At 35.5% G+C, this 17287-nt stretch overlaps 1 protein-coding gene across 1 annotated transcript; it reads right to left on the bottom strand.

Annotated features, from left to right (window-relative positions):
- Positions 1-10652: 10652 nt before the first annotated feature.
- Positions 10653-11301, bottom strand: LOC142182141 (uncharacterized). The gene is made up of 2 exons (XM_075256119.1): positions 10871-11301; positions 10653-10788 (listed from the first exon to the last, which is right to left on the bottom strand). Exons 1-2 carry the CDS (start codon positions 11299-11301, stop codon positions 10653-10655), a joined length of 567 nt encoding a protein of 188 aa, XP_075112220.1.
- Positions 11302-17287: the final 5986 nt, after the last annotated feature.

The following is a 17287-nucleotide window of genomic DNA, read 5'->3' as shown; positions in this document are numbered from 1 at the left end:
TACCATGAAAGTTTGGGAGAGAGTGGTAGAAATGAGAGTGCGAAGGACGGTGTCTATTTCAGACAACCAGTTCGGGTTCATGCCGGGGCGATCTACCACAGAAGCTATCCACCTTATTAGGAGGATGGTGGAACAGTACAAGGATAGGAAGAAGGATCTCCACATGGTGTTTATTGATATGGAGAAAGCGTACGATAGAGTTCCTAGGGAAGTCTTATGGAGCTGCTTAGAGGATAAAGGGGTCCCGGTTGACTATATTAGGGTGATTAAAGACATGTATGCCGGAGCTAAGACTCGGGTTAGGACAGTAGGAGGTGACTCTGAACACTTTCCAGTTATTACGGGGTTGCACCAAGGGTCTGCGCTCAGCCCATTCCTATTTGCCCTAGTGATGGATGCACTGACTCATCATATCCAAGGGGAGGTGCCATGGTGCATGCTATTTGCTGATGACATTATTCTAATTGACGAGACACGAGGCGGCGTCAACGAGAGGCTAGAGATTTGGAGACATGCTCTTGAGTCTAAAGGTTTCAAGTTGAGCAAGACGAAGACGGAATACCTCAAGTGCAAATTTGGAGTTGAGCCGACGGAAGCAGGAGTTGAAGTGAGGCTTGACTCTTAAGTCATTCCCAAGAGGGGTAGTTTCAAGTACCTTGGATCGGTTATCCAGGGGACCGGGGAAATGGACGAAGATGTCACACACCGTATAAGGGTGGGGTGGATGAAGTGGAGGTTAGCGTCGGGAGTCTTGTGTGACAAGAAAGTGCCACCGTTACTAAAAAGTAAGTTTTATAGAGCAGTGGTTAGGCCTGCCATGTTATATGGAACTGAATGTTGGCCGGTAAAGAACGCACACATACAGAAGATGAAAGTAGCGGAGATGAGGATGTTGAGGTGGATGTGCGGGCATACAAGGATGAATAAGATTAGGAATGAAGATATTCGAGAGAAGGTGGGCGTGGCCCCCATGGAGGACAAGATGCGGGAAGTAAGACTCAGATGGTTCGGGCACATTCAGAGGAGGAGCACTGATGCACCGGTGAGGAGGTGTGAGCGACTGGCTGTGGTGGGCACACGGAGAGGTAGAGGGCGACCTAAGAAGTATTGGGGAGAGGTGATCCGACAGGACATGGCTCGACTTAGGATTACTGAGGACATGACCTTTGACATGGGATTATGGAGGTCGAGCATTAAGGTTGTAGGTTAGGGGAAAGTTGTGAATATTTCTACAGCACAATAGAGTGAGACTAGCCAATTAGGAGTTAGACTAAGAAGGTCATTGGTCGTCTATTGATGTAGGGTTTTACCTGCTAGTTTTACTATACCAGCCATGTATTTCGTATTTCGTATTCTGTATTTAATATCTCTTATATTGCTGTTATTTTATTATGTATTTTTATGGTACTAATATATCGGCTCCTGTTGCTTTTTTGAGCCGAGGGTCTCCTGGAAACAGCCTCTCTACCCTTCGGGGTAGGGGTAAGGTCTGCGTACATATTACCCTCCCCAGACCCCACCTGTGGGATTATACTGGGTCATTGTTGTTGTTGTTGTTGTTGTTCTACAAGCTAGGTAGCTGCCTTTTGGAATTTGCTATATAAGGTTGTAACTACGTTAGGCATTAACTATCCTACGAATATTATGATTTTGTACTTGCTGTGTAGTACTCTACAAATTAATACCAGTTCTTTAAGTAAACCCACTTTTGAGTGCTTCATGTCGAATTGGTCCTACACACTCTTATAGTCTTATGTATAGTGTATTATCATTGCTCGGACGTACTGGCATGGAATGTCATGAATTATGATTTTAGCTCATTCAATTTAAGGTTAAATTTGATACCTTCTGGTTATAAATTTTTCCCCGTAGAACTATAAAATGATTCATCTATACTTCTATCCAGACTTCATAAAACCAAAGTCATTCAGCAATCAGCACCAGCCAATATTTTTGTTAATTGCGGTGCCTACATAAACAATTTGGATATTTAATCTCAATGTTTCAGAAGAATATACTCCATAAAAGATGGAATTAAGTCGAGTGTCGAAAATGAAATGAAAAAGACATTTCGGGATAGTTTGGTCATGTCACAAGTTGGCCTCTAGATGTATCAATCCGTGAATATAAAAGGGCGATGTGCACAAATAGCCACTAAGAGCACGTGTCTTTATTTTAAAGTCAGTGTTTTAAATGTCTTTAGTCTTTAACCACTAGTCTAATAAACTTATATCTGACTGGACGAAATACTCTTATGCTATAACTTATACCTACGCTTTTATTAACGATCAGCAGCAGCGCACGTAACTAACTTCACTGTGATCGTCGAATTTCAAAGTATAGAATTGCAGAAGCTTCTCTTCCGATTTCAAACTATAGAATTTAACTTTCTCGTCCAAAAATCGACATAAATTTACAGTAAGTTATACTTTTGTGTGTTTCTATTAATTTTTATTTCGTTACTAGGAATTTGATGCTAGAAATTTGTTTTTTTTTTTTTTGAATTTTTGGACTGATAAGGTTAAGGACATCGCGTCCTGTGATAATGCTATAAAAATTGAGCACATAATATTAAGGACATTGTGTCCTGATTTTGCAAATTGAATTGAAAAAGTTAAGGACACAATGTCCTTAACTTTTTTGTTATTCTTCTGTATATTAAGGACATACTATCATTGTTTTGCAAATTGTTTTGAAAAAGTTAAGGACACTTGATTTTGAAGTTTGAGTTTCAAGTTGAAAAGTTAAGGACATTTGGTCCTGAAGTTTGACTTTCAAGTTGAAAACATGTTTAATAGTTAAGGACACTTGGTCCTTAACTTAGAGTTCCAAGTTAAAAAGTTAAGGACAGACAGTCCTTAACTTCAAGTTTCAAGTTCAAAAGTTAAGGACACTTGGTCCTGAACTTAGAGTTACATGTTCAATAGTTAAGGACAGGCAGTCCTTAACTTCAGGTTTCAAGTTCAATAGTTAAGGACACTTCGTCCTGAACTTTGACTTGCATGTTGAATAGTTAAGGACACTTGGTCCTTAACTTAGAGTTCCAAGTTAAAAGTTAAGGACAGACAGTCCTTAACTTCAAGTTTTAAGTTCAAAAGTTAAGGACACTTGTTCCTTTACTTACAGTTCCAAGTTCATAACTTAAGGACACTGGTCCTGAACTTTAAGTTACAAGTTCATAAGTTAAGGACACTTGGTCTTGAAATTTGAATTCCAAGTTCAAAAGTTAAGGACACTTGGTCCTTAACTTGGTCTTGAACTTACAGTACCTGTTCTTAATTATACAAGGATTGCTCTATAAAATATGTCCTGAGTTTCCCATTCTCTTGACTTGCATGATGGAAACAATATGCATTATAGTTGCTTTTAATGGTAGATGGACTGAAGACTATAAGTATCTTGATCATCAAACAAAGCTTGTTCTAGTACCTGAGGCAATTCGGTTTGAAGATTTCATTAAACAGATCTTTGAAGTTATTGAATTGGATCGAGACAAGTTTGAAGCGTTGACATGGTTTGATATCAACCTTGGAACAAGCAAGGAAATGTTTGTATCACAAAGATTTAGATCTTCACATATATATAGAGTTACTAAAAACTCATTCACTCTTCAAGGGCTGTCGTTTCATTGTTGATATTTCGGAAAGAGTTTTTGGATCAACAAGCACCTTTGAACATGTCAACAGAGAAACTCAACATGACAATCAAAACAAATGCCAACAGATAATGGAAATAGATATGGTTGAAGCTCAACCAATAACTGAAGAGGTGCTTCAAACACATGTCAACAGAGAAACTCAACATGACAATCAAAACAAATGCCAACAGATAATGGAAATAGATATGGTTGAAGCTCAACCAATAACTGAAGAGGTGCTTCAAACATTTGATTCTATTCAAGTAGAACGACAAAGCATTATAGAGATTGACAACGAACAAGCTTTGAGTATTCAAGTCTTAGAGAGTGTACCGATAATCGAAGAAGTTGCTGACAAAACCTCTACTCAACTAACTAGACGAAGGTCAAATTTGAAACAAAAAGAATCCCCAACTACGATATTAAGAGAAAATGCTTTGTTGGATGAAATAAAAGTGGGATCAATATTTGACAAAAGAAGAGTATAGTTAACTGTTTTTCGAATATAGCAATTAAAGGACATTTTGAATTCAAGGTTGTTAGATCAAGCTCAACAAGATATTCGTTGAAATGCAATGATGATAGGTGTGGGTGCTGTGTGCGTGCTTTCAGAATTAAAGATTCAACACTGTTCAAGATAGTAAAGATTGAGAAAAATCATGACTTCTCTGTTAACACTATGAAAGCTGATCAAAGGCATGCAACTTCAAAGTTGATTAGTGATTACATTATCGACAATCTTCGAGACCCAAGGTTTGAAGTTACACCAGCTTTTGTCATGGCAGAAATGCAAAAATTGCATAGACTAGACATTAGGTATCACAAGGCGTGGCGTGCCATTCAACTTGCTTCCACTTTAATAAGAGGAACTCCTGAAGAGAATTATGAATTATTGTCTTCATACTTGTATATGATGAGAAGTAAAAACCCGGGAACATATACTAATATAAAGATAGACGACAACAACAGGTAAACAATCAAAAAAAAGTTTATTAGTCCGTTTTATAAAATTTAGGACATGCTGTCTTTAACTAGTTAACTTTTGAGCTTGTAACCTGAAGTTCAGGACTGACTGTCCTTAACTTTTGAACTTGTAAGTCAAAGTTAAGGACTGCCTGTCCTTAACTTTTGAACTTTGAACTCAAAGTTAAGGACTGCATGTCCTTAACTTTATAACTTGTAACTCTAAGTTAAGGACTATCTGTCCTTAATTTTTGACCTTGTTAGTCTAACTTGAGGACTACTTGTCCTTAACTTTTGGCCTTGTAACCTGAAGTTCAGGACTACCTGTCCTTAATGTTACACCCCATAAGTTTAACAACCTTAATACTATTAGATATTATGTTAGTGTGGTATTTTCTTTTAAGTGAAGTATTTTAGTAAAAGCTTTATAAGTATAAATTTGGATAGTTACCAGTTTGAGTGTAACATTTATTGTAGAAAAATATTTAAAAAATATGATTTTCTATAGTTATTAATATTACTACTTTCGAAAATATTTTAAATTATACATATAATATGAGAAAAGTTTATGAGATTTTCTTTATTGTAAAGATAAAAATTATTTTCTCACAAGAAAAGAAGGTTATCTTTTTTTTTGACCATTTTAAGAATTAAGCGAACGAAAGTTTGTACTATTTATATGAGATTAAGAAAATTAGAAATTGAGAAAAAATATGTATTTTTACATGGATGTTTTAATGAAATAATAGTGTATGTATTTATTTTGTATGATACCACATGACCATGATAATACAAGTATATTATAGTAAGTGATATAATGTATTAAAAGTGAGTGATATTTTAAGTAAGTTGAGATAATTTTTAATTATGGGGATAATTGAGTAATTATTAATTTTAGTGGGAGTTTAATTAATTAATAAATTTGGATAAAAGTTCAACGTGGCAATGATATGTGATAAAATAAAGTGACTATTAAATCACTTTGAAAGGTGGCTTGCTAAGCCAGAAACACCTCAGTAGCCTTTCTTGATTATTATTATAACCATAAAGCTACTGTAAGCTCTCTTTTCTTTCATTTTAATATATCTTTAGATGCATTTGTGTAGATAGCACTTTGTTCTCTTTACACTTTTGCATCTGTTATTAGCTCATCTTCTAAGGTTGTGAAATCTTGTAATTTCTGTTCTCGTTGTGGAATACTATATGAAGATTTCACAACCTCAGTGTCTCAAAATTAGCTCAGCTCTCAATTTCCTTTCATTTTTCGTTACTAGTAATATTCTGATGCTAAATTCAGAATTTGGCAAACTATTCCTATGAGCCAATATATAGTTGTACTAGTCTGTAGCTTGTGGACAGTTAAGAGAAGAGCGTTTTTAGTTTGTAAAGGGATTGTGAACCAAAAAGGTTATGCGGACATTATAAGATAGAAAACATATGAAGCACATAAATAGAAAGTGCCGCTCGCAGAGTGTAGCATTTGGAAGTGTAGTATTCTATTTCTGAATGCGTTCATCTTTTGGTCCCATTTGGAAGTGTATATAAATAATTAAGACATGGTGTTTCAATTGTGCATCAACTGTGCATCTAGGTTTTATTTTAAATCTTGCATTCAATAAGACAACATTTCTATCCATTGATACTGTGGACCTTTAAATAATGGAAGCTTCAAAATATTGGTGTATGGGCGATAGTGAATGATGGGGAGCCTTTGGAGAACGGTAAAAGTTGTCACCATACGACTGGGAGGTCACAAGTTCAAGCCATAGAAACAACCTCTTGCATTTTAATGCAAGGTAAAACTACGTAGGTAAGATCCAATGTTGTCCGACCCTTCTCTCCAAACCCGCGCATAGCGGGAGGTTAGTGTACATGGCTGCATTTCTTATGATGGGCAATAGTGAATCAGTTGAAGCTAATCTACCAAAGTAAGTAGCTTGTTATGTATAACCATGAAACAAGAGAGTGGTTCAGTACCCTTTTTTTTTTGTTCTTATAAATATGTTTTTAGTACCCTTTTATCCAATTAGGGGGGATAGAAATAGAATATGTTTTGTACTGCGTGGCTTGCATTCAAAATTTGCCTAGATAACATGCTTTCGATAACGTAAATAGACGCGCAATTGGGACTTGGGAGTTAGTGGCGTACGCAGTATTTTTTCGAAATTGGTGTCACATTTAAAGAAGCGGATGAATAAACAAATCACTATAACAATGGCATATGTTCTTATTGGCACCTTATTAACAATTTAAAGTTTCATGTGTTGTCATATCTGGATGTGTTGTCATATCTGGATGATATATATATATCAACACCTAGCTTTTTTTTGGTACATCTGTAGAAGCTACTTGTAGCAACAGGTCATGATATTTCAAAAAAAAGAAACTTGTGAGATAACTGAAATATTTATAAATAAAGAAAGGAAAAGGGTAAAAAAAATTAAATCTTGTGTGTCTACTTCCAAAAGAAGATGAAAAAGAAAATCAGACACAAACTTGCTAGATACTACAACATGAATTGGACATGCAACTAGGTACCCGAACATGCTGCTCTTGTCTATTCTTCAAGGTTGAGGAAGAATACTATGAGATATTTTGATGTGATTTTATTCATTAGCTGCTAGCATATTAAGTTATTTGAAATGTAAAGAAGATGGCATCTGCATAAAGGTCTTATGAAACTTCGAAAGATTTTATTAACGTACTTCTCATGCATTGCATTCATTTATATGTGCATTTACCCATGACTCGGACGACGTTATATACGCGTACATATGTATATTATATGTACATGGGATATGGAAAAATGGTTATGGCGTTATATACGCACCACCACCTGATCAGTTGGTATACGTTGATGATTTTGCCCACTGTGGCACCAGATGACGTTATATACGCATATATATGTATATGAGATATGGGAAATGGTTATGACGTTATATACGCACCACCACCGGATCAGCTGGTATACGTTGATAATTTGCCCACAGTGGCCGAGATGATATGATGGGATGCCCTCAGAGGCTTGATGATGTTATGTACGTACAGACCTATGCATTACATGACATTTATATGCATGACATTATAAATATTTCATTATTTACAGAGCTATCCAGACTTACAGGTTGAGTCCTTTACTCCATGTTTCTTCCGTGCTTTATATACTTATTTACATGCCTTACATACTCAGATACGTTATTCGTACTGACGTCCTTTTGTTGGGGACGCTGCATTCATGCCTGCAGGTATAGATAATCAGTTTGACGAGCCCTCATTATAGACGAGATTTACATTCAGCGAATGATCGGTAAGACTCCACCTCATTCGGAGTGCAGCCGAGTCTATGAGTCATCGTATCAGAGTTCTGCCAACTTAATTCTGAATCTATTTCTTGGAAGAAAATAAGTTTCTTGAAATTTTTCATCTCGAATTGTATTCCCACAAAAGGAATGACAGATTTATGGGTAGGTCGGTACCCTATTCCATTTTATGTCAAAAAAAATCTTAGAAACTTTAGAGACAGAGGTTCATTTTGTGCAATATGTCAGAAGCCTTGACGGCTCATATGTATTCATGTTTTAAGAACGATGGTTCATTCATATAATATTTGCCCACTTACAATTGTACATTACGAGTTGTGGCCATGTTGGCCCATGATAATTACAAAAGGAATGAATGAGTTATAGAGTGGTTCGCTCGGGCCACTACGACACCGGGTGCCAGCCACATCTCCCCATATTTGGGGCGTGGCTCTTAACTTCTGTTAACCTTGTTTTATACTATATTTTTAGGTTTCTTTATATGTTTTATGCATATGGATCATCAATATCTGGCTGGAATCATTGTAGACCAGTGATTGTTGTTGATGCAACTTTTTTGAAGTTAAAATGTTGTGGTGTTTTAATGATTTCAGTTTCAAAGGATGCAAATAACCAAATTTTTCCATTAGCCTTTGGAATAGCAGAATCTGAAAATAACAATTCCTATGAGTGGTACTTTAGTAAGCTTCGCAATGCAATTGGGAGCCGTGAGAATTTAATTTTTTTATCAGACAGGCATCAAGCTATTGCATATGGCATTGCAAAGGTATATCCTGAAAGCCATCATGGGATTTGTATCTATCATTTGGAGCAGAACCTAAAGCGAAGGAAAGTGAGGTCATAAAACTTTTTCAAAGTGCTGCAAGAGTATACATACACAAAGAATTTGATCTATACATGTCAGATATAGCAAAAGTAGATAAGAAGACTTATGACTACTTGATGGAAGAACCACCGGAAAGGTGGGCACGTTCTTGTAGTCCACGACGAAGATATGACATGCTCACAACAAACATAGTTGAGTCAATGAATTCTGTGCTATTAGAAGCAAGGGAGTTGCCTATATTAAGAATGATGGATTTCATCCAAGTGAAGCTACAACGTTGGTTTTATGAAAGAAGAAATGAAGCAGAAGGAACTTTTTATGACGTTTCTTGTTGGGTAGAAGAGGAATTGAAGAAAAAAATAGATTTAGCATTTACTTTGAATGTAAGTATTATGTTCTATGTTTAGCTTATGATTTTAATATAATTTAACATAATGTACTAACTTATAATTTTTCAACATTGAAGGTCTTCCCTGTTGATTCATGGCGTTCTAGAGTTGAAGAAGAAGGAATAACTTTCTTGGTGGACTTAAACAAAAGAACATGTGATTGTTTTTAGTTTCAATTTGATAAATTACCATGCATACATGCAATTGCAGCTATTGAGAAGAGAAACATCAAGCAGTCCAACTTTTGCTCGCATTGGTACTTAAAAGAATCTTGGTTGAAAACATATGAAAGATAAATACATCTTGTAGGACATACTGATTCTTGGATTGTATCATAGAGTGTTAAGTCACAAATTATTAAACCTCCAAATTTCAAAGTGCCACCATGTAGAAGGCAGAAGAAAAGGCATATTCCAGCTACCGAGTTATCAAAAATAACATTCAAATGTGGTCGTTACAGAAGAATTAGTCATAATAGAACAACTTGTATATATTCTCCGGCAGTCCATCCATTTTCAAGAAAGCATAAAAAATAGTAGATATATCCACTTATGTTTATCGACTCTTTTAAGTTTTTGCTATAAATTGGATTCATTTAGATTATTTTTATTTGAGCAGATGTCTGCATTTTCAAAATTTCTTTCTGCTTACGTTCTTTTTGTTTCTTTTGAGTTCACAGTTAAAAAGTTAAGAACGGACAGTCCTTAAGTTTGACTTACAGGTTCAAAAGTTAAGGGCAGACAGTTCTTAACTTTCAGTTCAAAAGTTAAGGGCTGTCTGTCCTTAACTTTGACTTACAAGTTCAAAATTTAAAGATAGACAATCCTTAATTTTGAGTTTCAAGTTCAAAAGTTAAGGACAGAGAGTCCTTAACTTTGACTTACAAGTTGAAAAGTTAAGGACACTTGGTCCTTAACTTACAGTTTCAAGTACAAAAAATAAGGACACTTAGTCCTGAAGTTTGAGTTCCAAGTTCAAAAGTTAAGAATTCAATTTCAAAAGTTGAGGACACATGGTCCTGAACTTAGACTTTCAAGTTCAAAAGTTAAGGACACTTGGTCCTGAAGTTTCAGTTTCAAGCTCAAAAGTTAAGGACACATGCTCCTAAACTTTGACTTGCAAGTTCAAAAGTTAAGGACACTTGGTCCTTAACTTTGAATTTGAAGTTCAATTACACTTGGTCCTGAACTAATACTAACAAGCTCAATGGATAAATCAATACTTGACAAAAATAAAGAAATTAATAACATGATGCCTTCATATTACTTTAGAAATTGTAATTTTGCATAGCTGTGACAAAAAAATATGCTATGAAAACAAAATAAAAGTACCGTTTGAGGAATTTACAGGATATTTCAGAATTCATATGGATTCTTTACAGCAATTTTATACAAAAAATCAACCACAACTAACTTTCTTTACAACTAAACTATAGCTCCTTCGGACAGCAAGTTTCATTTTCTATCATAGTCGTCACCAATATTTTCTGGTGGTGTATCATAACCAGAATTTCTTTTTCACTCTCCATGTGCCCAAATATTTGCTGCAAGTTCTTTTCTAAAGTCTTTTATGTCTTCAGGTTGGAATTTCTCCACATCCTTTGCCATCATCAACAACTCCACATACTTGATTAGGAATGCATCACAATCAGTCCTAAGAAAAATATAAGATACGGAGTCAATTAAACAATAAATCTAAAGTACATATAAATTACATAACAAATAACAACATGTACGATCTAGTTTGGTGTGATGATCTTTGCCACCGAATATCAAATTTGTTGAATGCATTTTCAAAAGACTTGTGATGTTTGTCAAACTGTGAGAACTTTAGCAAGTCGGGGATCATGCATGCATACATTTCAATTTGATTCATTCCTGCCTCATATGGCTCACTATATATGGAATCGTACACATCCATCTTTTTCACATTCAAGTCCAATACCACCAAAATAAAATGTGTCACAACATTATCATCTTCTGAAGGAAGCCGACGTGGAAAAAAGATTTTGTCAACCTTTGTCCAAGCAATTCTACATCTACGACTGTCACCCCACACATATGGTGTTAGAAACAATTGATTATCACCACACCAAAACTCATCTGCATCATCTTCATTGAAATCCTTATACACAAGCATCATATAATTATTAAAAAGTATATCCATAGTTGTGCAACAAAAAGGATGGTTGCGAGGGTGGTAGCATTCCTTCTTTCTCAGATAATATAGGGCAATGTTAATATGCTTCACAAAAAGGCAAAAAATAAAACATATCCATCAATCATAAAATAATTAAAAAAATGATAAATTAAGAATAAAGAAAACAAATGCCTTGCGAATTATCAAACCTTATCATCAAGTACAAAGCTACTATCTGAAAGCTCAAGGAAGAACATTTTGCTACTGATTTTTTGATGATACAATTTGTATGGATTTTTTCTCACACCATTATCATCAGCATATATATCAGTTTGTCCCCTGAAAATTTTGAAAATATCAAAGTTGTAAGTTAGTCCTGAACTTAGACTTTCAAGTTGAAAAGTTAAGGACACTTGGTCCTGAAGTTTGAGTTTCAAGTTCAAAAGTTAAGGACACATGGTCCTGAACTTAGACTTATAAGTTCAAAAGTTCAGTTAAAAGTTCAGGACACTTTGTCCTTAACTTTGACTAACAAGTATAAAAGTTAATGACAGACAGTCCTTAACTTATAGTTCCAACTTCAAAAGTTGAGGACATTTGGTCCTGAACTTCAAGTTTCAAGTTCACACATAGTCCTGAACTTAGTCTTTCAACTTCAAAAATTGAGGACACTTGGTCCTGAACTTAGACTTACAAATTCAAAAGTTAAGGACACATGGTCTTGAACTTTGACTTACAAGTTTAAAAGTTCAAGACACTTGGTCCTGAACTTTAAATTCCAAGTTGAAAAGTTAGGGACACTTGGTCCTTAACTTTGATTTCCAAATTCAAAAGTTAAGGACACTTGGTACTAAACTTAGACTTACAATCACAGAAGTTAAGGACACTTAACTTTAGGAATTTCAATATGAATACACTTAGTCCTAAATTTAAAATTACAAGTTAAGGACACGAATTTAAGCAATTAACAAATAATGAAATTCATTAAGGGACTTACTATTTTTTGCGACCTTTCCTTTTCTCCTTGCCCAACCACCCAATGAATTTATTCAATAATTTTGCATCATCTTTGGCATAATGAAAAATACATCTACGAGTATATGTTGATTTTATCCAACCCGAACTCTTGGGAGTATTTTCATTGTGCGCCATCGATGTTCCTGTTTTTCTTTCCTGATCAAAAAGAGATTTCAATTGCCAACTAAGCTTCTTATTCTTTTTACCTCAACCAAGCTCTTCTTCAACATTTCCTTCAACCTCCTTAGACAAACACCCATCAATGCTCATTTGTGTACTTGGAGGAGTAGGAGTAAGAATAGAAAATGACGGACCATCATAACCAATACTATCTCTCTGTCACGCCCCGAACCTGGGCCTGGACGTAACATGATACTTGGTGCCTGACTACATGTGACCGAGCGAACCAACTGGCTGGCTGAATCAACATGTGATATTATAACATACTAAATGCGGAAGATAAACTAACACATGCTAATATACTGAAAGTCTGAATGATAAAAGTCAAAGCGTGGAAACACTAATACAAGTCTGAAACATGTCTGTAGCCAACATTGCTTAACACAAAAAGCTTGTGACTCTATCTAATTGATACTCTAGTCTATGAAGCCTCTAATGAAGTACTGAAAACATTGACTATTTGAAAATACTGAAGACTATAAGATAATTATAATTCCCTGAAAGAACTGGGGATCACCAAATAGCTGATACGAGAGTCCTCGTGCTCTGAATCGTCAACCTGTAAATCATTACATAAATTGTGAGATGCAGGCCCCGGGCAAAAGGGGCGTCAGTACATTTGAATTGCACTGGTATGTAAAGCAACTGAAAGAAAGAATTATAAATGCTAAAACAAAAACTAAGCTGATAAATGAGATTTGATAATTGATAACTGAAGTGATAACCATTGAAGCTGAAACTGAAATGATAACTGATAACTGATAACTGAACTGATAACTGATAACTGGCAACTGAAATGATAACTGATAATTGAACTGAACAAAGGAAGTAAGGATATGAATACTCCCTCTTCTAAATGATGAACAACATATTTATCTGAATAAGCTACGGCCTCGGGCCCAATATATATGTGCACAAGCTACGGCCTCAGGCCCAAGTATACACATACATAACTACGGCCTCAGGCCCAAGTATACATAACGCATATAAAATACGGCCTCAGGCCCAAATAAGGCATTCAACATTTAGGGATTTAAAATCAGGAACTAAGAATCATACTACAATACATGATAGTGAAATACTGAATCACACTGAGTTACATGATATTGGAATACTGGATCACACTAAGTTACATAATACTGAAATACTGAATAGGACTAGGCTGAGACATGTATTCTTGAACTGATTATGAACACAAAAACTTCAACTATTTATGGCATACTGAGTAATCTATACTAAGACTTGGGGGCATCAAAACCAAGTCTATATTGAATACGCATTGAGCTCACAACGTTCAGAATAAAAGTCATGAACGAGTTATGAAGCTAAAGAATAGAAGTTCTACAAATATTCAAGGAACTAGGCTAAACTATATTTCTGAGGCAATTAGTAATGTGGTAAAAGAAACATAGTGTAGGGAGAGTCATTAACATTCCCAAACATAGAGCGTTAGCCTCACATACCTCAATTTCACCCTTTAGTGATACTATAATGATCCACAACAATAATAACCTTCAATCTATAATAGAACATCCAATGGAACCAATATTAGTAACAAATTCCATAATTTAAGTCATTTAGGCATATTATCAAACGCATGCATAAATCTCTACATCTCATCGCCATATAGTTAGTTCATCTAATTACCACCATTCATTAATAATTTATCCCATCATCGTAATTAACCAATTTATAACTTCCAACATCACATATATGACCATCCATCCACACCCAACCAATAAAATTCCAACAAATATTCATCTTTCAATCTCTACTATAGTTATGTAATTAAATTGGGAACTTATGGCTTCCAATCACCATAACAAGAGTTCTATTACTTATTCATACTCATATTCCCTTAATAAATCCATACATGTAAGTCTAAAGGTGTACGATTACCTTTTTGGAAGAAATCTTGTAAAACCTTCCTTTGAGTTCTTGAAGAAATTTATTGAAGATCCAAGTATGCTATATGTAGATTTCATTAATACTAGTGTAGAAATAATGGAATTCATACCAAGATAGTGGATATTGCTTACCTTGAATATGGGAGGGGTTGATGGTCTTGAGAGAGCGGAGGAAAACCCTAAAAGTCGTCCAAAAGAAATGGGGGAAGATGGACCCCGAAATTGTGTTTATAGGCCCAGATTTCGGATGCGGCCTCGGATGCTTCGCATCCCCACTTCACTCCTCTTAGGAGCTCGGATACTGACCCAGGTGCTATGGCATCACTTCACTACTAGTACCTCTTTTTGGACGCAGCCTCGGATGCTTCACATCCGCACACTCTTCCGCCAGACTTTGGTAATTTGATCATAACTTCTTGTAGGAATGTCCAAATGACGAACGGTTTGAAGCTTTAGAAACTAGACTCGAAGATATTTCGTAGGTCGTGCATCACATAACACCTTATATATCTGTAGTTATGCTCATCCAAAATGTGGTCTTGTGCTTACCCATTTGGAATTTTAGTCCTTCATATAGTTTTCAAACTTGGCTTAGACTTAGGTCTCTCCTTGGACCCCAAATCACTTATGATATACCTCGTACACTTATTATCATATATAATTTATAACAATCATTTAAATAGTCCTCGTTGTGAGTACGTGATTTTTGCCTCACACGAATTACTCCAAAAGAATTCCCAAAATTAGGTTTTTTCTTTAATTATGTGTTATTCTAGGAATTACTGTGCGATTTTTCTGATTGTTTGCATATCTTTGTGTGCATATCTAATTTTATAAATGCATTAAAAATACAAAAAAGTATAGCGTCTGCACTTAGGATTTGATTTTACATTTTTTTGGTTAATTTAGTAAAACGTTGTTTTACAAAAATGAAAAATTCACAAAAAATAATGCATTTTTGCATTTTAGTGTTTAATGTCAAAATTTTGCGATTTTTTTTAATTTGATATTAATTATGTGTAATAATTATTATTTAGAATTAAGTAGTATTTTTGATAGGATGATATGGTTTTATAATTTAATTTAGGATTTTAGTCTTAATATTTTGAAAAAAAAGGAAGAAAAGAAAAGAAAAAGAATTAAACAGAAGGAAATCAGAAGTTGGGCCAATTTAATTTAAAATCCCAGGCCCAAATCAAATACCCACCAAAATCAGCCCAAAAACCATGTTTCACCCGGTCCGAACTTTCAGGTCTCTGAGACCAGCGAAACGACGTAGTATAGGGACAGAACTACATCGTTTCGATTTCAACAGATCTCAACCGTCCATTCATCTACATCCAACGACCAGAACTTCACCCCATCACCCGTATCCGATCCTGACCCGCCCCTGAACCGGTTTTTCCCCATGAAACCAAAACGACCCCGTTTCCCATTTATGATTTAATCAGAGCCGTTGGATTCCAATCATCCAACGACCCTAATTAAATCAAATGTTTCAATATATCAACCCCCCAAACCCGACCCTTCCCATCTCATTCCCCCCATCTCTTTAGATACCCGATAAAATGCCACAATGAACCGCCGCCTTCCGCCCACCGGAAATCGCTTCACGACGGTTCCGGTGGCCCAAATCATCCCATCTTTACACCATAGAACCCCCTCACTCCCCTCTTCCGAATCCACAAACCTTATCCCTCAAATATCCCTGGAATCCCTCGAATTTAAGATCAAAGGGATGAACCCTAGCGCCGCCCTAAGTTTCTCCGGTGGCGGCGCTACCTCCAATCGACCCCAAACTAACACCCCTTGATCACCACAACTCCCTCTTCCCTAATCCATAACCAGTATCCTTCGAATAGGGCTCAATCTGCACGAATCTTAAATCCAAGAGCCAAACCTGAACTCAAGACTGATGATAATTTTAGAGCCGAGCTCGTCACAAAATAGTGTTACTCACTTGTTTTGACAAAGAACAAGTGACTAACATTATTTGGAGATGGAATTGGAAAGTCAGGGAACCAAGCTTTTCCAATTTAATCGGTAAGTTCTTTCATGTTTTTGTGTTTGTTTGATTAATTTTATTCCAATGGTCATTTCCCTCTTCTCATTTTCTTTGGTCAATTTCAATTGAAATTCGATCAGTACTCTGGTATAAATTATTTCTGTTCACTATTTGTTTCTTTAGATTGGTTTTGTGGATTTGTTTCGTATAATTGGGATATCAGTAGACTTTGAAATCGTATTTCGTTTAATCACTTAGTCAGAATAATTAGGATTAGTTCAATAGTTTGGTTTAACTTCTTGTTTAATTATGTTGATAAGAACTGATTAATATAAGTATAATTCAAGTGTTTACCTACTTAAGAAGCTTCTAATAGTGGTAGGGTTGGGATTGCAATAGCTGTTTAAATTAAGAAAGCACTAAGCTAGTGGGTAGTTAAAAATGAAAAGGCGAATTGATATTGGAGGATACATTAAAATGAATGCCTATAAAAAGGCTGAACTTGAGAGGTGTTAGGGGACACAGACAAGAGAGATTCTGAAATACTGGAAATAAAGAAGAACACTTTCTGAAAAATACTAAAAAATAGAGAGTGATAGACATTGATAGAGAAGAGAACTAAGAGATAAAAATCAAAAAAAAAATCAGAAATGGTTGCAGAATTTTAGAAAAATACACTGTTTCATTGAGCTCATTTGGTATTTTCTGAAGTTTTCCTCTAGTATAGAAGTAATTTCTGGTTAGCTGATACTAAAAAGGGTTTAATTCGAGTCTTGTTTGGGGTCTGTTGATTCATTGAGACTGAAATTAGAGTCTGGACTATTGTATCTCATCTTTTGGTTTCACAACTAGTCTGCTGGTTCATTTTCTGGTGTTGAATGCTACTGCTGCTGCTGTTTAGTGT

The sequence above is a fragment of the Nicotiana tabacum genome, chromosome 6 (assembly GCF_000715075.1).
Source record: "Nicotiana tabacum cultivar K326 chromosome 6, ASM71507v2, whole genome shotgun sequence".
Taxonomy (NCBI): domain Eukaryota; kingdom Viridiplantae; phylum Streptophyta; class Magnoliopsida; order Solanales; family Solanaceae; genus Nicotiana; species Nicotiana tabacum.
The sequence above is the reverse complement of the archived record's forward strand: the minus strand, read 5'-3'. Positions and strand labels throughout refer to the sequence as shown.